Source organism: Petaurus breviceps, unplaced genomic scaffold (assembly GCF_028583685.1).
Source record: "Petaurus breviceps papuanus isolate PSGF00001 unplaced genomic scaffold, PetGlider_PUasm1.0 90895, whole genome shotgun sequence".
NCBI classification, from domain to species: domain Eukaryota; kingdom Metazoa; phylum Chordata; class Mammalia; order Diprotodontia; family Petauridae; genus Petaurus; species Petaurus breviceps.
The window spans coordinates 22026275-22050944 of record NW_027187372.1 but is presented as its reverse complement, the minus strand read 5'-3'; the positions used below and the strand labels follow the sequence as shown (position 1 = coordinate 22050944).

Genomic DNA, 24670 nt, shown 5'->3' with positions numbered 1-24670 from the left:
AGCAGAATCCACTAAAACCCCAAGATCTCTTTTGGATTGGATTAGACTGTTGCCTAATCACGATCATGCCTCTTCTGTCTTGTAGCTGTGGTTTTTTGAACAAACTTGTAAGACTTTATATTCATCCCTATTTGTATTTTTTTTTTTTTTGGTTGTAAAAGACAGTCCCTACCTTCAAGGAGCTTACAGTGTGATGGGGGAAACAAATGCACTCAAATATATACAAAGCAAGCTATATACAAGTATAAATAGGAAATAATTAACAGAAAAAAGATATTGGAATTCGGAGTGGTTGGGGAAGGCTTCTTGTAGAAGGTGGGATTTTATTTTGAACTTCTAGGAAGTCAGAGAGATTAGTAGTTAGAGTTGAGGAAGGAGAGCATTCCAGGCATGGAGGGGTTGGGGGAGGGGTCAGAAAGTATTCTCAGCCCTTAGAGATGGAGTGTCTTGTTTGTGGACTATCCAGAGGCCAGTGTCACTGGACTGAAGAGTACATATATATCAATTTTCATCTGAGCTAGTGTTGTTATTATTGAAACGTCTTGACATTTGCCTTGAGAAGCAATGTGGTAGAGTGTTGGAACTGGTACCAGGAAGATATGTGTTGAAATCCCACCTTAAATACTTGCTGTGTGATGTATGGCAAAATTGTTCAGCCTCTCTATTCCTTACTTTCCTTATTGGTGATATGAGGGAATTGAATTTGATGACTTCTAAGGTCCTTTCTGACTCTAAATCCATGATCCTATGATTTTATGAATGCATTCTAGCATTTAATTTGCCTTTAAGGCAATGACTCAGGTTTGCTGTTGTTTAGTTGTTTCTGTCATGACCCCATTTGGAGCTTTCTTGACAAAGGCATTGGAGTGGTTTGCCATTTCCTTCTTCACTCATTTTACAGATGAGGAAACTGATGCAAAAAAGTTAATTGACTTCCACAGAGTCACACAACTCCTAAATGTCTGAAGCTGCATTTGAAATTAGGTCTTCTTGACTCCAGGCCTGACACCCTATTCACTGGCCACCTAACTGGATTTTATTTTTACTTTCTTGTAACATTTATCCACGGGATCTAGAATAATAGAATGAGATATGGAAGGGACCTTAGAATTCTATTCAACCCCCTTACTTTATATGTGGGGAAATAAACCCCAATAGGTACTCCAGAAGAACAGGGAATCTTCTTTTGAATATTGATGATTATGTATTAGATGCCTCCCCTGTACCCTCAGCTGCCCAATCTAGAGCCACTCTTCTCATGATTTTCCCTAAATGAGGGTTCCCCTTGCTCTTAAATACTAGTTTACACTGGCTTTGGAAGGCTAGTTTCTGCTGTTGAATACAAGTGGAGAAATAATAGATGCTTCAAGCAGCAGCAGCACCACTAAAAATGAGGCACTGGTGGAACCACCATAGTCATCTTAGGAAACATTCTTGCTCTGTGTACCACCATTTAGTCAATCAACCCCTTGATGCTTTTAGATGTTCTTCCATCCCATTCATGGCCTTTATCAGGCCTTCTAGGATTAGAGGGCAAAGAAGAACTGCTTTTGTTATATGCCAGTGTTGTCAGTGTCTTGTGACCTTTGGAATAGTCATGCTCAGGAAAACTGGGAAGATTGCAGATGCTTTCTAGAACACAGAATTTTATGGCTTTGTGTGATACAGCCTCATCATTTCCAAAGCCATTTGGTGCATGCCTTGCCTTAAAACATTAAGCATGTTGGAGAAAACTTTCCCCAGGGACACACAAAGTACAGAGAAATGCAAAAATAACTTGACTCTATTCTGCCACACACAGGTCTTCTCTGGATCTCTTCTTTCCATCCTAAAACACAGTGTTGTAGCAGAGGGCCAATTTAGAACCACTAGCTAAGAAACCTGGATTAGTCCAGCTTTTATAGCCTGGTTATAAGAAGCCCTAGAATAGGGAAAGAATTTAATGTTCTCATTAGAGTTATTGGTAACATCTGCTGCCTTCCTTTTTCACAGATCAATTGTTCAGTCTTCCTGAATGTAGTAACATTGAAATTATGGGAACAACATCTTTCTCTGCCCTGGCATCCATACAAGGGGCAGGTGTTAGCAGGCTCCTATGGAGAGAGGATTAGAGGATTTGAAAGAGGGAAATCTAACCCTCTCATCTCATGTCCTGGCAGTTGGAGGTAGAGATGGGGGAGGGAACTTCTCCAGCTCCAACAGTAGAAATCTCTGTAATGATGGGGCCAGTGGTTTCAGTGGGGGTAGAGCTTTGTTAGTAGTAGATGTGGAACCATTGGCAGTGGGAATTCTAGTGGGGATAGGTGCTTTGGAATAAGTAATTACTTTTGCAGCAGTTGGTGGCAGGGTTAGGGGCTCTAGTAGTGGCAGGATTATGGAAGCAGTGGCTCTAATGTTAATGACTTGGGTGACTGACCTGGCCTCTAATGGTGATGGCTGTAGTCAGGGAAAATAATTGTAGTTTGTATGCATGAAATTCATAATGTGATGAATATTTTAAATTCCTTGACAAAATTTTTCTTACTTTTTTTTTAAATAAATTTTTTGATATCTTGTTTTCCTACCAAATTCTTCCTACCTACTCCCGAAGAGCCATCCTTCATAATAAAGAATAAAAAAAAGGAAGGAAAAATGTCAGCAAAATTAGCCAACATATTGAAGACCTCTGATTTTTGCATGCGGTGTTCCATATTCATAACTCTCCATTTCTGCAAATAAGTGAAATGTGATATTTTCTTATTTCTTTAGTGCCAGGGTTGGTCATTATAATTAAATGACATTCATTTGTTTTGTTGTTATTGTTGCTCTTACCTTTTACTTTGTTGTAGGCATTATGTAGATTGTTTGCTTTGCATCAATTATTATGTCTTTCAGTGCTCCTTTATTCATCATCATATTCACTGTTTTCTTCTTTTATTATTATTATTATTATTATTATTATTATTGGTCTTTATTAATTTGTTTGTTTACTTTTAGTTTACAAGATTCAGTTCCACAATTCCTTGAGTTGCAAATTTTCTCTCCCTCCCTCCTCTCCCCCCTGCCCCATGACGGCATACAATCAAGTATAGGATCTGCAAATACTTTGACCTTAGACATTAGTCAGGTTATAAAGAAGGATTTTATCAGATGGAATTAACAGTGGGAAAGAGGAAACAAAATCAAACAAGAAAACAAAAAAGATCAGGTAGTTTGCTTTAATCTGGATTCAAACTCAGTTCTTTCTAGTTCTTTCTCTGGATGTAGACATCTCTCTCCATCATGAGTCTTTTGGGGTTGACTTATAACCTTGCATTGCTGAAGAGCCCAGTCTATCAAAGTTGGTCGTCAAACATATGTTGTGTCTGTAATTGTGTACAAATTTCTCCTGGTTCTACTTTTCTCACTCAGCATCACTTTGTATAAGCCTCTCCAGGTACATAGTCACTATTTCTTACAGCACAGTAAATTATTTTACACTCATGTGATACAGTTTGTTTAGTCTTTCCCTAATCTGTTTCCAATTCTTTGTTACTCCAAAAAGTGATGGTATAAATATTTTGATTTATATGGTGCCTTTCTTTTTGTCATTAGCATGTAACTCAGCAGGCTGTTCCCCATGTCTAGAATGTTTATTGTCCTTATCTTTCAGAAGTTTTAGCTTCTTTCAATATTCAGTTTCTCAGGTGGTATTTCATCCCTACCAGAAGCTTCCCCTTAATCAGCCTGCCTTATCCCCCCAACTTGAATGTTTTTCCTCTCCTCAAGTTTTGCTGTTTCCTGATACCTGTTCCTTTTCTTCCAATCCCAGATGCCTCATTTCATTTTGTATCATACAGGATGTCCCAAGTCTTAGTGTAGTTTTAATCTATTAAAGTTATTAAAACTGCACTAAGACTTTTTAGACACATTTTGCTTGTGCTCATGTTGCATCCTTCCTTGTAGAATTCATTTCAGCAATTTATTAAATGCTCTATGTGTGAACAAGTGAAAAAATGCCTCTGTTTTTGAAGGCAGGGTCCATGTTATTTTCCATCTTTGTGTCTGTTATTTAGCACAATATTTTCTTTTTATGTGCTTAATAAATATTTGGTGAATCAAATTAAGCTCATTTCCTATTCTGTCTCTACAGAGAGAGAATAACTATGAAGATGACACACACCACACTCATACATAAGAGGATGGTATATAGAAAGATCATATTAGAGTCAGAGGACTTTGATTCACATTTTGACTCTGTTCCTTGTTCCCTGTCTGAGCTTGGGCAAGTTACTTCTCTAGGCCTCAGCTTCTATTTATCTGTTAGTAAATAGAAAGATCTAAGCATATGTCTGGAAAATTGAAATGACCAAATTATGCCTCTGTGCCAGGTTTATGATCTGCTTCCTAAACTCATCTATTTCTTCTTTCTGTTGAGATGTTGTATAGTAATACTCCAGTGAAAGAATCACTTATCTTTCTCCCTCTTTTGATTATCACACAAATATTCTCAATCCCTTCTGTTAGGACCTATTATTGTTGATTGCTTACACTTTGGAAATTTGTGTATAGACAGTTAAGATTGGGTTTTGCTGCTTTACTACAAAACATGGGTTTGGTTATTTTCTTGGGTTTGGTTTCCTGTGAATTTCTGGATGTTTCAGCTATTTTTCTTCCTTCTTTGAGGGTATGCTATCTAACTTTGGGGGTATAAACTGTCTTTTCACTTCCCCATCCCTTTTAGTTGAAATCTCCTTTGATTAGATTTGCAAAACACTTGGATCTTAACTCACCAAAAGTGGATATTTGTAATATGTTTAGATAAATTTCAGAATGTCCCTTGTTATGTCTTAGATACAAGCCCTAAGAAGACAACAAACGTCTCTGTTTTTGCTATCAGATTGACAAATAGCTATCTCTCTACCCAAGAGTGAGGAATTAGCACTTACCATTGTTGTTCTGGGCAGCTGGATGGCCCAATGTAGAGAGTTGTGGGCCTGGAGTCAGGAAAACTTTTCTTGGCCTCAAGATACTAGCTATGAGATTTACTCAGTGTCTCTAGTGCCAACACAATATTCATAGCATTGATGGTGATTGTGACTATGCTGGTTTAATTCTGAATTGCAAAATATGACAGACTCTCCATATAAAAGACAGAAGAAAAACATTTATCCAGACATCAGAAAGCCAGCTCCCAACACCAGGAAACCAGATCCATCATAGTAATCAAGAAGTTAATAAACTATAACACAGCAGGAATCCACACCATCCTCTAGCCTGTCCACAAACACTCACAAGCCTAGCTGTCTCCTTGAGTGCATTCTCTCTTCCCTCCAGCTCTAACTGCTCTGACTTTCAACTTTTTCTGGCCTATACTCCACCCTTCAGCACACTCCTCTCACCACAGGCTCCATGTGATTACATTCAGCCTTTTAGGGGGCAGGGAAGATCTTCAAATTCCCTTAGGCTTGTTAAGGGGCAGGGGGGATCTTCAAATTTCATTACCATTATAGTGTCCTCCTCTGTAAAATGAACTGGAGAAGGTAATGGCAAACCATTTCAGTATCTTTGTCAAGGAAACCCTAAATGGAGTTGCACACAACTGAAAAAGGACTGAACAACAGATTATTATAATTCCCTTCTTTCTTTTGCCCTTAGTGAATGATCTGTCTAGCTTCTAGATAGCTTCTCTGGTTCTATTATTAACATGCTTGGGAAGACAAGAAACTCCTTTCTTCTCAGAGAATCTATCGCTTTTCTGTTCAAACAAACTTTACATTTGTTTTTAAGCTCTAATAGTACAGTTATCCTTTTCCTTTCCTTTCTCCTTTGTGTAACATTTCTGTGCTAGTTTCTTCTCTACCTAAAATTCCCACTTTTCTTTTTCTTTTATTTATTTTTTAGTTTACATCATTCATTTCCACAAGATTTTGAGTTACAAATTTTCTCCCCTACCACCACCCCAAAACAGCAATCCCTGAATATCCTCTCCCCCAAATCTTTCCTCATTCCCCCTACAACTTTCCTGTAGGGAACGGTGGATCTCTATGCCCCAGTGCCTTTATATCTTATTTCCCAGTTACATATAAAATAATAATAATAATATATATTTTTTAAACATTTGATTTTAAACCTTTGAATTCCAGATTTTTTTCCTTACCTCCCTCATCACTCACCCTTACTGGTCAGATAGGCAGTTCAATATAGGTTGTACATGAGTAGCTATGCAAAACATTTCCATACTGGATATATTGTGAAAGACTGACTATATTTCCCTCCATCCTATCCCACCACCTACTTGTTCTATTCTCTACTTTTTTCCTGTCCCTTTTCAAAAGGGGGTGCTTCCGACTTCCCTCCCCCCCCCCCCCCCCCCCCTTCCCTTCCTTCCATCATCCTCCCTCTTATCCCCTTCCCCCCTACTCTCCTGTAGTGTGAGATACCCTTTTTAGTGTGTATGTTATTCCCTCCCTATGCCAAATTCATTGAGAATAAGGTTGACCTATTCCCTTTTGCCTTCCTGTTCTCCCCCTCCATTATAACAGTTTTCCCTTGCCTCTTCTAAATGAGATAATTTACCCCATTCTATCTCTCCCCATCTCCTCTCATTATATTCCTCTCTCACCTCCTAATTTCACCTTTTAAGTATCATCCCTTCCTATTCAGCTGGTGCTGTGCCCTCTGTCTACATATGTACACATACTCACATATGTATTCATTTGCCCATATACCCTCCTTTATAGACATATATGTATATATGAATATCTATATCTATATTTATATATCTCTATATACATTTCTATTCCCTTCAACTATTCTCATATTGAGAAAAGTTTCATAAGTTACAATTATAATTTTTACATGTAGGAATGTAAGTAGTTCAACTTTGATAAGTTCCTTATGGTTTCTTTTCCCTGTTTACCTTCTCATGCTTCTCTTGCTTCTTGTATTTGAATGTCAAATTTTCTATTCAACTCTGGTTTTTTCATCAAGAATGCATGAAAGTCCTGTATTCCATTGAATGACCATATTTCCCCCTGAAACATGATACTTAATTTTGCTGGCTAGGTGATCCTTGGTTTTAATCCCAGCTCCTTTGACCTCTGTAATATCATATTCCAAGCCCTTCAATCCATCAGTGTAGAAGCTGCCAGATCCTGAGTTATCCTGATTGTGTTTCCACAATATTCAAATTGTTTCTTCCTGGCTGCCTGTAATATTTTCTCCTTGATCTGGGAATCCTGGAACCTGGCTATAATATTTCTAGGAGTTTTCTTTTTGGGATCTTTTTCAGGAGGTGATCGGTGTATTCTTTCAACCTCTATTTTGCCCTCTGGTTCTAAAACATCAGGGCAGTTTTCCTGGAGAATTTCTTGGAGGATGATTTCTAGGTTTTTTTTGATCATGGCTTTCAGGTAGTCCAATAATTTTTAAATTATCTCTCCTGGATCTATTCTCCAGTTCAGTGTTTTTTTTCAATGAGGTAATTCACATTGCCTTCTATTTTTTCATTTGTTTGGATCTGTTGAATAGTATCTTGATTTCTCATAAAGTCACTAGCTTCTATTTGCTCCAGTTTAATTCTGAAGAAATGATTCTCTTCAGTGAGCTTTTGAGATTCTTTTTCCATCTGGCAAATTCAGCTTTTTAAGGCATTCTCCTCTTTGCCTTTTTGAGCCTCTTTTGCCATTTGAGTTAGTCTATTTTTTAAGGTGTTATTTTCTTCAGTCAGTTTGTTGACTCTCATTTTATGATTTTCTTGCATCATTGGCATTTCTCTTCCCAATTTTTCCTACACTTCTCTTATTTGGTTTTCAAAATCCTTCTGATGCTCCTCTCTATGGCTCGTAAGCAGCTTATTCTTTTCTTGGAAGCATCTGGTGCAGGAGTTCTGACTCATGTTGTTTTCCTCCTGTTCCATGCCCCGATCCATTTTGTCTCCAAAAAAGGAATCCAAAGTTGGAGTACTGTGCTTGCCTTGCTTCCCTCGCTTGCTCATGTTGCCATTCAATTACTTGACTTTTGAGCTTTTTACCACAGTAGAACTCTGCTACCAAAGAGGGGAGCTTTTTCCCAAAATTGCTGGGGTTTTCTCAGCTGCTGGAGGTGTTAAGTCAGCTGCCCTCTGTAATGGGAATGTAAATTTAAAGATCTTCCCTGCCCCTAGGTTAAAGTGCACTTGGAGCCTGGGGTGGGAGGCTTGTTTTTCAGTAGATACTTTTTGATTGGCTAGTGGGTCAATAAGGTCGTTACATTCTCTGAGCCAGGCGAAGGCTATATAAGCACTGATGTGTAGCTTTGTTTTGGGGCTCACTTTGAGAAATGTTCTGTGATTTGATCAGATGAAACTCTGGGAGGCTGTTGTCCAGAGCCTCCCGGCATTGAAACCCAGATGTTGATTTGGTATGGATGTAATGGTTGGACAGTTTGGAAACTGTCTGCTTGATCTGTTTCTGTCTTGATAATTCTGTCTGTATACTCTGAAGTTTGGGGTGCTGACCTTTTTCCCCTGAACTAGGTGAATGATATATGTCTGACTGATTAAAGTAAACTTGTTAACCCATTTTGAGTTGCTTTCCTTTATCAAAGCAGATCCAAGAACCTGTGGTGGCAGCCACCCTAGGGACTCTGGGGTGCTTGCTTCTACACCCTCTCAGAAGCCTCCCCAAGCTCTAGTACACTGGTCGTGCACCCCAGGACCTCCACCCCAGACGGTGGTCCAGATCCAAGCAGGTTAAAGCAAGAGCGATTATCCCTCAGACTGGTTGCTTGATCCCCCTACAGTCTGCAGGTTTGGAGCTCTGAAGCATCCATGTAGCAGTGGCGGCACTTCCACCATGCCTCAGCAGCTTCTTGCCCCTGGGGCAAAAGCCAAAATTCCCAGGTCCCAAAGTCCACACTGTACTGACCTCTCACTTTGTCCTCAGCATTTATGGTTTGATAATTCTGAAAACCAACACAGCTGCTGTTGATCTGAAGTCCCTATAGCTGGGGGCTGGTTGTGGCCGCCTTGAGGCCAAAACCTTGGGCTTGGGCAGGGCTGGGCTTGGCTCCCAACACGTTGTGCTGGCTGGCCTCATAGGGAGATTAGCTTCTCTGTGTCATTTTGTGGGTTCTGTAGTTCAAAAGTTTGTTTAGAGTCATTTTTTTACATGAATTGGACGAGGTGGGAGCAGGAGCCCCTTGGAAATCCTGTTTCTTCTCCACCATCTTGACTCCACTGTCACTAACTATAGTTCTTTGAGGTTTGCAAAGCACTTTTGTTGCAACAAATCTGGCGGTGATTGGCTTATTCACTCATATCCAAATCCTCACTGTAAGCTGCTGTTGCTCACTTAGAATATGCTTTTCCAGGACTTAACAACCTTTTTTTTTTTTTCCAGAAAGTGAATGGGAAAGGTTAAAACTTCTCAGCCCATAAGTTTTCTTGTGGGAACAAGTTGGAGTTTTGGCTTTCCTCATCTCTGTTCTTTCTCCCTTTTTTAATTTCCACGTTTCTCATTGATGCCTTACATCTGTTTTCTTTAGAGAGCCCTTCATTTTTCCTAACAATTTGGAATGTTGACAGGTACTCTGAGTCCCTTTACCTTCTTTCTGAAGGAGATCAGCCTTTACTTGCTAAGTTGGTTATGGCTGAAACGTAACCACTGTGGTTATGTTTGAGTGGTTGAGATTGCCATCCTTATTTATTGAAACTACTTAGGAATATTTTGTATTTCTCTTGTAAAGGTCACTCTTCTTTGCAGAAAATAAGAAGAGTAGCAACACATCTTTTTTGTCAGTTATAATTAAATGTCTCATCCACCTCAAACAGAGATCTTATCCCTTTTTTTGTACTTTCCCCTCCAATATAACTAAAAAGGCATTTTTTGTTGTCTTTAACTTTCTTACTTAGCTCATTCTGTATACTTTAGCATTTCTCACATTTTTTTTTGTTGTATTGTACCACCTTGTATTCACCTGTTACTCTGCCTTACTTCCCTCTCCTATATTTCTTTTTAAAATCCTGGTTGGGTGGTGAGTTACCTGTGTATTTATATGAGGGGCTTAAGACAAACCACGATTCCCCCTCTTAATTGAAATTGTTTCCCTCTGTGGGACTTTAGAATTTTATTATTGGGCATATCACAGCGCTATTCATACCTGAACCTTAAATACCTAATTAAAACTTTTTGCAACTAATTATCATATTTCAATAACAACTACTTCACTCAAATTACCATTTTTTTTTTTTTTAGCAATTCTATAGTGACAGCTATACTCACCTTCCCTTCAGTCTTGGACCAATTTACTGTTTTACTAATTTGCCCCATCTACCATTCCACCCTTATCAATTTGCTTAACTTACTTTATCTCACCCTACCTTATATTGCCACTTATATTCTTCTTCTTTTTCTTGAGTCTACTTCTTTAGGCTTTCCTAACCAGTCCTCCATGCTCCTTTATGTCCACTTTATTTGTCCTCCATCCTGCTTCCCTTATTCCACAGAAGTAGAATCTGAACCTGGAGATTGTTCTTCAAATTTTCTTCAGTTTGTCCCAATTTTTGCTAAATATATTCTGTCCAAATTCAACTTCTGATCTGCATCACTAGTCCAAATCTTTCTAAGTCACCTCCATGTTTTTCCTTTTTTCTTCTCTTGCCCCATTTCCAGCAACTTTTCTTCCATGGAAACTAGCTCTTAATATATTTTCAGAAGAATGAATCAGTGCATTCTAGGTTTTTTTAATGCCTTAAAAGTGGACATCTAAACAAAAATTTCACAAAGATATAAAGTATTCTTAAAGAGAGAAGCATGTATTTTCACAAGGAAGATGAGGTTTTATCATTTAATGCAATAAAGCAAAAATATCAAGAAATGTTTCAGTTGAAATTGATGCTGGCATTTTGGTTCTAAAGCTATTTAATTGTAAATAATCCTATTTCAACAATGGGCAAACTAATTGATAATTATAGTTTATAATATTTAGATATGTAGTATTATTTTAATTCTTATGATTCAGATATGTTCATAAATTCATATAACACACATACTTGAGTTACCACCTGGCTTAGTGACCTTTTTGTTAAGAAGAATTCAAGAACTGACACTGACATATACTAACTATGATAATGGGGAAATCACTCCAATTTTTTTTTTTTTGGCACCTCCTGGAAGAAGTAGTTACAGATGAATTTCTAGTCTTTACTATTGGGGCCTGTTTCTATATAGAGAGCTCCCCACACTGATGGAATCATAGGTCTAAGTAAAATATTATACATAGTAGATTTATAGCTGGAAGGAATCTTAGAATATATCTAGTCTAACTTTCTCAACTTATTGAAAAAGCTGAGACCTAGAAAATTTAAGGGAATTTTCAAAAGTCATCAATGAACTAGCGGAAAAGATGGGATTTGAATTTAGGTCTTCTAACTCCAAGTCCACTATTTTTTCCAGTATATTGATAATAATAGCTAACTTTATTATGTTCCAAGCACTATGCCAGGTACTTACAATTATTTTCTTATTTCATCCTCAAAACAATCCTGGGAGCAAAATTTGGGACAAAGTGAAGAAAATTTGAAGAACAATTAATTGCTAGGTCCAGATTCTGTATCTGGGGAGCAAGAGGAACATGGTGAAGGACAAATAAGGTGGACATAGAGGAATGTGGAGGATTGAGAACCTAAAGAAGAAGACTCAAGAAGGCAAAGGAGAATGTAAACAAAACATTAATTATAGGTGCTATTATTATCCCTATTTTTACAGATGAGAAAACAGTTGGATAAAGATTAACTGACTTGGGGTGGCCAGGTGGCACAGTGAATAGAGCACCAGCCCTGGAGTCAGGAGGACCTGAGTTCAAATCTGGCCTCAGACACTTAACACACAAAAAAACTAGCCATGTGACCTTGGGCAAGTCAACCCCTGCCTTCCCTCCAAAAAGCAAAAAAAAAAAAAAAAAAAAAAAGATTAAGTGACTTGCCCAGGGTCCTCCAGCAGATAAGAGTCTGAGGCCAAATTTGAACACCGGTCTTCCTGACTCCAGACCTACCGTGTTTTCCCAATAATAAGACACTGTCTTCTTATTTTTTTTGGAAAGAAAAACACCAGAGGGCTTATTTTCAGGGGAGGGCTTATGTTGTCCTGTCTCAGCTCTCCTCCGTGGCACTGCTCTTAATGGCGCCAGCAAGCAAATCACTGGGGAAGAACAGGATGACGCGCTCACTGCTGCAGCTCTGATTGGATGCAGCTCGGAGCGCAGCGTGCATTTCACCCGGTGGGGGGGCACGGTGCATACAGAGGGTACCGTAATGTAGCGTGTAGCGCAGGGGATCACCTTCACTACAGTAGCAATCTCAATAGGGCTTATTTTCGGGGGAGGGCTTATTTTAGAGGAATCTTACACAGTAAGGGGAGGGCTTATTTTTGGGATAGGTCTTATTATCGGGGAAACACGGTAGCTCTATCCAATGTGCTATCACTGTACTAGGCACACACATATATGTAAATTCCCATGTAGATCTATTAGTCATTAGCTCTTGGCTAGTGTTTAAGAATCAGTAAGCCTGAATTGGCATTTGGAAAGTTTAGAATTTCTCTGTGATTTAGTGTGAGAAATTTACATTACAAATATTTCTTTTTTGGCCATTTCTTCCATTGAACTTTCAATAACAGTTTTATTCCTAGACTTGACCTGCTCAATGTTGAGGTACATATTATTATTTTTTCTTTCTTTTTCCCATTTCATTTTGCTCTCTTTGGTCTACATTCTTTAAAGAGCTTTTCATCTCTCTGCCATTTCTGTTCTTTGTTGCTGCTGCTGTTAAGTTATAGTTGCTTAGTTTCAGCTTTACTTCTGGATTATATACACAGACTGTAGCTTTTCATTAAATAACATTGCTTATTATTACTTACATTTTTCTAGAATATGATACAAAGGCTACATTATGTTCTTTTGGGCGTAAAAACCAATATGCTTTAAAAATCCATCATAATATGCTAAGCTATAAAACAAATGTTAGTGTTGTCCTCCAAAGAAAAGATTAAAAAGGGGGTTATGCAGTATGTGTATGAACACTGTAAAATTATTGCTATGTATAAGATAATATTTCATAGAATTCTGTATGGTAAGAGAAGATATGAAAGAATTTGTAATTTTATTAAGGATTCTTGCTCTTGAAAATATTTTCTTTGCACTTCATCTATCACATAATTGTTGAATAGTCTCTTTCCATAAATTTAAGTGCACATTCTGATCCCTGTTTCTGGAATCTAACATATTAGATATAATAGGTAGCATTTAATTCATTCAACTACCTTTGAATTAGTTTCTTTGAAAATTTTCTTTGGTATTCTAGTATTGTTTTGTCAGTGGGTATCATGTTCAGTTATATATGTATATATTTTATTGTACTATAAAGTTTTTTTAAGTAAGATTTTTGTTACTTTTTTTTCATTGTTCTCTCTGAATTTTAACTTTAAAATGTATATAGCCATTATTGTGGTTAATCTTTGAAGCTAACTTGATATTAAGCCCTGTAAGTTTAAATTGATGAAAAGGTTTTTATTGTCAAAATTTCCATTAAAAAGCTAAATAATCAGACAAATATTATAGGACATTAAACTAATCTAATATTTTATAGCTTTTATGTTGTTACTTATATTTATTGTAATTGTTTTTGTTCATGGAGTTAAACTTACTCAGAAGTGTTCACAAAAATGACATAATTTTTTTTTGATGCTATAATATACTGATAGTTGGGATAAGTAGAACATAATTGGTGGTACATGAAAAGGAAAAAGTAGATTGTACCAGTCTCAATACTTAGCTTGAGATAGTCTGAGAGTTAATTTCAGTATAGGTTTGTTTTCCTCAGTACCTTTTATTTGAAGTATAATCAAATCTATAATATGTTGGAGATGTCAGCTGACTAAAAGGAATATCACTGGTTTCAGAAAAAAAAATAGTGATTCTTCCTACTTACAACCTATTAACCTATTTTCCTTTCCTGTTCTTATCATAACTTTTGTGTTGACTTTCAAAGATTGCTATCTGAAAAATGTCAAAACATAGATTCTCAGTTGTAAACTCCCTGTCATAGCTCAATCAAGATTGAACATCTGTGGTACAGCATTTCTTTTTTTTCTCCTCCCTCACTACTGTTTTTTTTTTTTTAAACTTCCATGGAAGACCCTTGGGACAGATGGTCCCTCACTGTTGATGGTTCGATTACCATGATCACCCACAGCTTCAGAAGAGTGCGAAGAAAAGAAATTGCTTTCTTTGTCAAGGTGTTTTCAATTCAATTCTCACCCATTAGCCTTGTTTGGTTAAGTTTTGAATTACTCCATCAGGTGATTGATGAGGTTTTTTTTTTTCCCTCTTTATTATAATAGGAGTCTTTTTTTAATGGGAAAAGAGGTAGAAGAAAACAGCTATACAAACCCTACTAGTTTTTAAAAGGTTCTTTGAAGCTGTTTTATCATATCCCTCAGATAGAAATTACAAAGATATAAGCAAAAACTAAACTATTTGTTTATGTGGTCGTGGTTTTAGCGGTTTAGTTGTTGATGGAAAAAGAAGGAAGAAAAGCTAGAATTTTCCATTACATTCCTTATCAGGTTGTGACTTTAAGTTTCAGAAGTAACAGCAGTAATTTAACAGTAGATGAATTGTTATTTAAGCCCCTTATAATAGTGAAAATGTAATGAGATCATCATCCTATGCGCACACATGCACACACATATAATTTTAGGGATACACAAATTTACAGACTGAAAAACTTTGATTTTTGGGGGGCATATATTTATATATATATTTAAAAACATACACAATATGGAATAGGTAGAAAGGTATTGTCATTTTTGCAATTGGCTGTGAAAATAACTAGAATTATCTGTGTTGTGTTGTGTTGTGTTGTGTTGTGTATGTTTTCCTCAAGGGAATTTGCCTGAGTAAAATTGTCAAAAGATTAAATAAAAGAGTATCTTATTTCCAGACCTCCAGATAACTTTTTCTTGTTCTTAATTGTGATTAAAATAATTTCTTTACTTTTACATCTATGTAATTAATGTATTTGATGAGAGAGATTCTCAGCATTTCATTGTAGATGTTAAAAAATTCCCTTCCAAATTAGTAATTTTCTATATGTATATCTGCATGAGGTATTTTGCAGAGGAAAACAATTTTGAAGAAATGATTAGAGTTTGAAATATATTTAAACTATCATGTACTGAGATGCTATAGATTTAGAGATGAATAAAGTAGTATTAATAGATTTAGAGCTTGAAGACACCTCAAACTCCATTTATTTCAGGGATTCCTAACTTGTGATACATAGATTTTCAGGAGTTTGTGAACTTAGATGGAGAAAAATTTCATTTTAAATTTCACTAACCTCTAATTGAAATTTAATATTTTCTTCAATTAAGAATTTTAAAAAATGAAACATTCTGTTTTTGGTTTTTTTTTTTGAGGGGGAAAGGCAGGGCAATTTGGGTTAAGTGACTTGCCCAAGGTCACAAGGCTAGTAAGTGTTAAGTGTCTTTGTCCGTAGTTGAACTCAGGTCCTTCTGGTGCTCTATTCACTGTGCCACCTAGCTGTCCCTGAAACATTATTCTGAGAAGGAGCCCAAAGAGTGTAGTAGAATGCCAGAGGGATTCATGATGCAAAAAAAAAGTTACTAACTTTTGATATGGTCTTGATAATTTTAGAGATGAGGAAACAGAGGCTCAGAAGTTACAGATGGTAAGTTACAGAACTAAAATCTGAATCCAGGTCTTTGGACTCCTAATGCAAAACTCATTTTACTGTTTGACACTGCTTGTAGGAGAGCTTTATTTTGTATTATGTTATGATATGAAATGTATTGTGGTTGATTAGAAAGCAGATTGATTGACAGTGAGAATTACTTTGTTCAGTCTTTTTTTCAGGTGTGTCCAACTTTTTGTGATCCAATTTGGTATTTTCTTAGCAAAGATACTGGAGTGATTTGTCATTGTTTTTCCCCAGCTCATTTTACAGATGAGGAAACAGAAGCAAATGGGGTTAAGTGACTTGTCTAGGGTCACACAGCTATAAGTGTCTGAAGCCAAATTTGAACTCGGGAAGATGAGTCTCCCTGACATCAGGCCCAGCTCTTTATCCGTTGTGCCACCTAGCTCACTTCATCTTTTCATTTCACTTATCTCATCATTTTCTTCACTTGTAAATTGAGGTAGCTTAATTGGGTCTAAATAATTCTTCTATCTGTACAAAATGTATCACTTTTTTTATACTTTAAAAGTAAGTATACTTGTTTCAAGGGCAGCTCTTCAATTCTTTAAATTTAAACCTATTGTTCAGCCTTACTTCTTTAAGTTTGGGAGAAAACGTTTTACCATATATAAATAATTTAAATGAGAAGGTATAGGAACATACCTGTTTTCTTTGGACCTGGAATACAAATTGTGTGTCTGTATGTGTGCACATATACACATGTACATGTGCTTTCTGTTACACAAAAAAAGCCTGAGAAAGTTTTATACCTATATGTCCATATTTTTGTGTTTTAATTAATTAAATTTTAAATTTGAATTAATTAAATTAATTAATTTTAATTTCTTTAAAATTTCATTTCCCCTTGGTTTTGGTTTCTTGTTAATGTTGTAGTAGATGCAATCTTTAAAATTTTTAATATGAATTAGTAATTAACAAACATAATCCTTTACTATTATCTCATCAACAACAGTTTTATTCTTTTTTATTACCTTTTACAAATTTTTTTTTGGATGGGCATTTCTTAAGGTGATTTGATTAGAGAGATTTGCCTGAATTTTTTACTACACCATAGGGGTCTTTAGACCGAAAAGGTTTAGGTATAATTTTTTTTTTATACATATGGATTGCAGTGAAAATAGTTATTTTTTGCTCATGTTATTTTATTTTTTTATAACTGTTTTGTTCTTGGGTCAAAGAATCATCTTGGAAGAAATAGGCAGAGGGTCAGTTGTCTATATCTTAAAACCTTTAAAAACAGTTTCAACAAAGTGCTTTAGATCTGATAGGTGCTAAAATGCCTCTTTATGATATATTTTCATTATTAAATAAAATCTGTGTGATGTTTATTTTCATTGGCTTCTGAGGAATAAGCCAGTGCTACTTTGTGCCTTAAGAAGCAATTACAAAACCTATTAGCCTAGAGAAAATATATTAAATTCAGGTGACTTGATAACTTGGATGAATCCTGAGCTCTCATCAGTTTGCTTACTCTATCCAGTTACAGATCACAATCTATTGATGCCTCTCATTGTATGCAGTTCTTGAAAGTGTCCAATAAATCTTAGAGATCTGCTCAAGTCTTTGAAGACTGTTCTCTGAATCTTTGACTGTTTCATGGATAACATTACAGTTCTTGGGCTGCCTAAATGATTATTCTTTAGTCACATGACTGGTTAACCTCCTCTCCTGATTATATATGTGTTTGATGTCTTTTATCTTCTTCCTTATACATGTCTATGTCATTGTTGAAAATATTCCATAATCTGTTTTCACCCACCATGTGCTTTTCCATTGCTCTACCTCATTTATCTTCCCAGAATTTTCTCTTTTGATTGCTTCCAGATCTAGGTAGAAAGAGTTTATACTTAGGGTCATACTCTGATTTCTGTTCAGATTTGTCCAGGGTTATACAACTAGTGTTAAAGGTGGGACTTGAACTTAGTTCTTATGACTGAAAAGGACAATATTTCATGCTAATATTTTGGTGTCTGTTTATTACTGTAACACTCCTATGAAATTTACTTAATTAGTGCATAAAAGAAGGAGCAACAAAATAAGAATTAGGAAATCAGATTTCCAGTCATTGCTCTGCCAACTAGCAAGATGTGTGACCTTGAGCTACAATTCATTTCATACTCTCTAATGCAGACAAGGGGATTAAATTAAATGACCCATAAATAGGTACCATTCTGTTGTAACATTCTATGAGTATATATCCATTTTAGGGGGAAAAGAAGGGATTGTGTATCATAAAACAAAATTGAAGTTCTTCCCTAAGGAATGGATTATTCACGAAGGGGATGTAGAGGATTCAAGGGGATTCACCCCTTGAAGCTTTGATTCAAGAATAATCAATTAAAAAAAAAAACAACTATGTCTCCACCCCTACCTAGATGTGATCTTTCTAGGGAATCTTTACATTTTTATGAGAAGAAACTGATCTCTTTTTGAAGAAGGTATGGGAAGTGATGGCATTAATTGTTACCACTGGTTTTAAAACATTTTTTAATTCCCATATCCCATAACTTTTTGAATAAGAATATCACATGCTAAAATTTCTATGGAAAAGTTAGGATATGCAGTGCCTTCCCCAACCCCCTCCCCAAAATGGATATGTATACATCAGATTTAAGGAAGGAACTTAGTTCAGAGACCCACTGTGGGTCCTTTCCATGCATTACAGGTTCTTCTCAAAATGTCTTTCCCTATATAGTACCTCAGAACTTACCTGAGGAAGGGAAACTCATAGAACCTGCTGCAGCCTTATCCAACTACTTAAAGAGGCCATGCAATTGTAGACATTGAATTGGAATACTTAAGATGCCATGTAGTTCACAACTATACCTAAATAGGAATTCACTTTGTACTAGTGATGGGAAATTTGCTACCTCCAGAGGTAGCCCATTCTATTTTTGGACGGTTCTAGTTAGTTGCTGCAAACATATCACCTTTATATTCAATATAGGATAGAAATCTGCCTCCATAACTTCTATCCATTGATCCTAGTGGGTCCAAGAAAAGCAAGTTTACTCTTTCTGCATGACATTCCTTCATAGATTTAAGGATACAATCTTCCCATTTATTAGTGGTTTATTGAAATATGTTAACCTAGAACTGGAACACAGTATTCCAGATGGGATATGATCAGGACACAAGTACAGTAGAACTATTACCTTCTTTCCAGAGAAAATACTTCTGTTGTCTCTTTAACTTTTTGGCTTCCAGATCACACTATTAATTTGTATGGAGATTTCATTTTGCCAAAAACCTAGAGTCTTTTTCATTAGACTTTTTTTTCTAGTGACATCTCTTCAATTAACTTTCTGAAGCCCAGTTTAGGACTTTGCATTGATACCTTTTAAATTTCATCTTGTTGGATATGGCCCATTGTTGCAACCTGCTGATATTTTATGAATACTCACTCTGACATTCGTTGGCAATTTGATTAATCTGTTATATGTGCTTTCTTATAAATAGTAATAAAAATATTTAACAAGACCAAGTCAAGGACTGAACTATCCACATGGACTGTTAGCTATTAATTAGTACTCCTTTGCACTGGTTATCCACCTATCCCAAACTTATCAACAAGTTCCTAATTGTGCTGTAATCTAAAATACCCTGTTGAAACTTAGGTATATTATCTTGGTTGCATTTTGTTGATCTAGCAGTTTCTTTCAGTTTGAAAAAGAGGAGACAGTGGTTCTTTTTAATCCTCCTTGTAGAGAATAAGTTATCAGTGTCATATTGGTCATTCTTTTGGTTTGCCCTTATTACCTGTGGCACTTTGGACAAATCATTTAACTTCCTAATGTCTGAGTAGGACACAAACCCTAATCTTGCTGGCCCACAAAATAAGGTCATCAAATTATATTTATTATCTCTATTAACTTGGGCTAATGAAATGATTTTTCTTTTTTTTTTTCAATTTATTTGTTTACTTTTAGTTTACAACAGTCCCATGAAATTATTTTTCTTATCTTCACCCTTGTCTTACATAAAATGAGCATGTTGAGTTGGATCTTTAAGGTTCCTTCTATTTTCTAAATTCGGTGATTCTATTATACATACACATGAACACACATGTAGATATAAATTTCATTATATATATGTTATAGGGACATTTAACGTTACATGTATGTGTGTGTACATATTCACATCTTGAATTCAGAAATGTCACATAGACTAGTAGAAATGATGGTCAACTTATGGGATGATTTTTTTTCCCCCAGTAAATTCTGTCTTTTCCAAACTATATTTTCCATCCATTGTTATAATCACATCCTGCTTGAAAAAATGTACATTCCCTTTAGTAATATAGTGTCTAAAAGTAAACAATTTTTATTCTTTCTGCAAATATACCCTCTTCTTGAGACTTTATTATACTATTAAGTCACTAAAATATTTTAAGCTTATTGTTGCTTTTGTATTTATTTGAGGAATATTGATGAACTGTTTGTTATGGAAAGAAATAGAATCACAGAACCTCAAAGTTAAAAAGAATCTTAGAAATTCTCTCATCCAACCTGTTCCTGTAGGTCATTACAAGAAAATATATGAGAATATCTTTTAGAAATTCAGTATATAATAGAATGACATTTATTAGAAAATTAGCTAGTGGAAGATATCATATTGCCTTCATTGAAATATATTTTGTCTCTCACTCTCTTCCAAATTATGAAAATGATCTGAGTCCATGTCGAAAACTGATTTTTTGTTTCTGATTTTTGATGTAAATTCTGTTAATGTCTGATAAATCTTTGTATCAACTTGTATATTTTTACTTAAAAATTTTAAAAACATTGTTGAGTTCAACATGCATGTTTTTGTTGCAGACATTAATTTGAATGTTTTCCTCAATATGTATCCTTTTAAGTTGTAAATAACACAATTTAATTTTTCCTTTTAAAACATCCAAATTTATATTACCTGTTTTCATATTTTCAGTTTGTTTCCATACTATCAATGGGAATTAAAAAAAATAATTAAGATAATGGCATATATATTCTTGAAGTACTATTAGACACAGGATATTCGAGAAATCTTGTATACATCAGTCATCACTGGCAACAGCTATTTCTGCCAGCAATTCTCATCCTCTCACCCATAAAATCAGCATAAAATTGACCTAACATTGGGAGATCAGATGGAGTGTCTGGAAAGTAATCCTCAGGGGGAAAAAAATTCAGTCTTTGTAAATCTCAATAAAGTGCATAAAGTTGCAGAATCGGATTATTCTCCCTTTTTTGGATTTAGTACCCTTTTGTTTCTTCCTCTGCAGTATTTGTGAGAAGTTGCCACAAAGATGTCAGATGCTATCTGAATCTAACCCCAAAAGCTCTAACAAACGTAATCTGTTTAAAATTATGGACCCAGATGATTGTGTCATTTTTGTTTGGGTGGGTGAAGAAGGAAAAGTTTATTTTAATAAGAAAGTACAGAAATATGTATTTGACTATATTATATTTCTAACAGTTTTTTGTATTTTTAGTCATATGACTTTTTGAAAACAGGAAGTGCAAAAAACAGACAAATTTCAGAATTTGAGATACACACAGTCCTACAGATCAAGCCTAGTTCTGTTAAAAAGAGGCAAAAACTTGGAATTTAAACACACAAACCCCAAACCCAGAAAGGGCATGGAAATATCTTGAAAGTAGATTTAAGGAAATTTTAAATTGAAGAAATTTGATATGAAGAATAGTCTAAAATGTTGTGCATTTCAAGGAGGACTGAGGGGGTATTTTAAAGATTCAGTTTGGAGAAAATTAATTCATGTAATAGATAAGTGATGAACTTTTTGTAGTCAATTGGTGATTTGGTTAGAATGTTTTGGGGATTTTTTTTTGGTTTCTCAGGGTAATGTTTAATATTTTATGTAGATTTGCATAACTTTTAATTTTGTAAACATTTGTTTTAATAGCTCTCATTTTGTAAACATTTATATTTGATTTGGACTGACCTATTTTAGACCTAAGGCAAGTAAAATAATGTCCTAAAAGACATTGTATTCTGGACAGTCAGCTCATCCTTCAGATAGAAAGTAGTCACATATACTGATGTAAGAAATTATTTTGTTTTAAAGTGAAGAAATATACTTTGAAGTTAAATCATGCCAAATCAATACGAAATAAGACAGAGGAATACAGATTGGCTATCGTATTCTTTGGAAAATTAGCCTTAATTGATCCTAAGATGTTTCAGGTTATTAATTACTGATGTGAACTTTTGTCATTTCACTTCTTTTTTAAGATGAGAAAAAAGGATCAAATTCAAAGTTTTTTTTTCCCTTTACATGGTGATTATGTTTGAAATTAAAGTTTTTGAATATCATATCTAATAAAATATCTATTTGGGCACAGCTCTTCTTCTATATCATCATATTGAAAATTTATGTATTTATTGAGAGGACAAAACAGCAACAATAAACTAAAACCTTTTATAATTCAGTTTGTAGAATATGGGAAAAAAAAGAGAATGTTACTTTTGAAAAAGTAGGGGGTAGAATTACATTTCCTTTGATTCTTTATGTGTCCAGACAGATTTCTGACTACTTAATGTTTTTGCTATGAATGATGCTAAATTTCTATCTCTAGTCCATCGGTGATTCTTCATATAACTGTTGGTTATATCTTAGAGTTTTGAAGGCATTTCAAGTAACTCATTAGCCTTTGTTAAATCCCCATTGAAGCATACTTGGAATTCTTTGACATTTGTTTTAGAAGGATAAAAATTGAAGATAAATAATCAGAGAAATTAATACTGGTTAAGAATTAAGTACTTCATCTTTCCTTTATATCAGTGGAGTCATCAGATTTTAAAAACCTATAAATTTAGAGCCTAAATGAGGAGCAAGGGTTAATTTAAATTACTAGTTCATTTCTGGCAGTTTACTTTACAGAATTGTTTGTGGAAAGGCAAACATAAAATTGTATGAGTGAACTTTTAATGTAAATTAAGCCTGAATTACATCCTAATATAATATTGTTATTTTAAGCTTAAATATAATTTAGTATCTTTGAGCTGATCACTGAAAAATACTAAATTTACTCATGATTGCTTTACTTCTAGTCTCCTTAGTCTTCTTTATAAGTTGAAGTAAATTTGTACCTCAAGAAAAATATTTGAAACATAAGCAATGCTAAAATATCATTTCCTCCCAAATGTATATCATATATTTTACTTTATATTTTTCTACCTCTCTTACTATTTTGTGGTTATTATCATCTGATAAGTGAAATAGTTGATTTGGACAAAATTTTATTTAAAGTATCTTTTTGTTTAATGTTCAAGAGTCATTTGAAATATTAAAGCATTAATTTGATAAGTAAATATTAGAAAAATGAAGGAATTGAAATAATGTAGAATTACACTTTTAGAGATGTAAAGAAATTATATTTGCCTAGGTAAGTATTTACATAAACATTTGTTAACTTTGGTACAATTAAGATTCTGAGTCTAAGACAACTATTTATTAATGTACTTTGAAAGTAATATCATTTTCTTTGATTCTAATTAATGTTACTTGTCAATTATTTACAGAACCAGTGGTACTGTGGAAGTTCCCGGAGGACTTTGGAGACCAGGTTGGAGAAAAATTAATTTTTTATGTTAGTTTTTATGGCTACTACTTCTAATGATTACTAATAACAACACTGCTCCTATTCAGTTGTAAAGTGGGAAGATGTGGGACACAAATGAAGAAGATTTTATATATGAGTAGGTAATTAAGGGGCAATTATGTATGTTGTGACTCAGAAGTACTTTTAGTGTTTGTATTTTCAATATAATTTTAGATATGAATTTGGAAAAAAAATTTAAAGTTAAAATAATTATCTGTCTTTTAACTTGACAATACTTGAGATTTTGATTAAAATGTTACTTCCATTTTGTTGAGTTAGAAGTGGATGATACATAACATATAAATATTCATTTCCATATAGTATCTAATATGAAGAAATTACACCAAAATTGAATTATTAATTATGTATTGTTATGCATTCATCTTTAAAGGGATATATGATGATAGTGTGGGATTACTTGTTTTAATCATTTAAGCTTTAGTCAGCTACTGAAATTATCTCATTTTTACTATATAAAAACTTGACTTTTGATACTATTTGTGCCAATTAGATTGAAAAGAATTTAAAAATTATAAATATGGTCAGTATTTTAGCAGGTATACTCTAGTTCCCTGACCAAAAAAAAAGTCTTGAGAGTAGAGATATCTGATGGAGACACAGTTACTTCACCTGCTACAGAAATTGGTTGAATCAGACTCATTTTTATCAATGTTAATATGAATTTGGGATAGTTTGTTTTTCATATACTAAACACCTATGCATAATGATTTTGATAAATTCAAAAATTGACCAGAGTCAGTAAGAATTCATATTCAGAGCAGTTTGTGCAGAAAAATTGCTAATGAACATATGTCAAAGTCTGTATCTAAACTATGATAGTGGACAAGAGTCATAAGGAATAGGCAGTCGTACTTCCTAACCCACCTATTGAATCTCTAGAGGAGGTCAGCCAGGATGGTGAAGATCCTTGAGTTCATGTCATGTGACGATCTGTTTAAGGAACTAGACATATTTAGCTTACAGAAGAGGAAACTCAGGTGGTACATAAGAGCAGTTTTAGATTTTTGAAGGGCTTTTAGGTGAAAGAGAGTTTAGACTTACTCAGTTTGTCTCATCCCTGTCCCACTCCCCCAACCTTTGCAGAATAATGTGTATTAGTTGCAAAAGGAGAGGCCAATTCAGAGGATGTCAAGATAAGCTTCCAACAGTGAGAGCTACCAGAAATGGAATAGGCTGCCTCCACAGGTGTTGGGTTCTTTTTTGGAGATCTTCAAGTAGAGACCAGGTGCTTACTTTTTTGTGTATGTTGGAAATCCCTGTTGTTGTATGGGTTGACTAGATGGGTGCTAAGATCCCTTTCATCTCTTAAATTCTGTGATTTTTA

The 24670-nt window shown here is 34.9% G+C and overlaps 1 protein-coding gene across 4 annotated transcripts in view; it reads left to right on the top strand.

The window, feature by feature from the left end:
• Positions 1 to 24670, top strand: part of DENND1B (DENN domain containing 1B) — a 373059-nt gene that overhangs the window by 74904 nt on the left and 273485 nt on the right. For all 4 annotated transcript variants that reach the window (XM_069074484.1, XM_069074485.1, XM_069074482.1 and 1 more), the window contains one exon: positions 23246 to 23289. In XM_069074484.1, coding sequence (XP_068930585.1) covers positions 23246 to 23289 — 44 coding nt within the window. The remainder of the gene's footprint in view (positions 1 to 23245; positions 23290 to 24670) is intronic.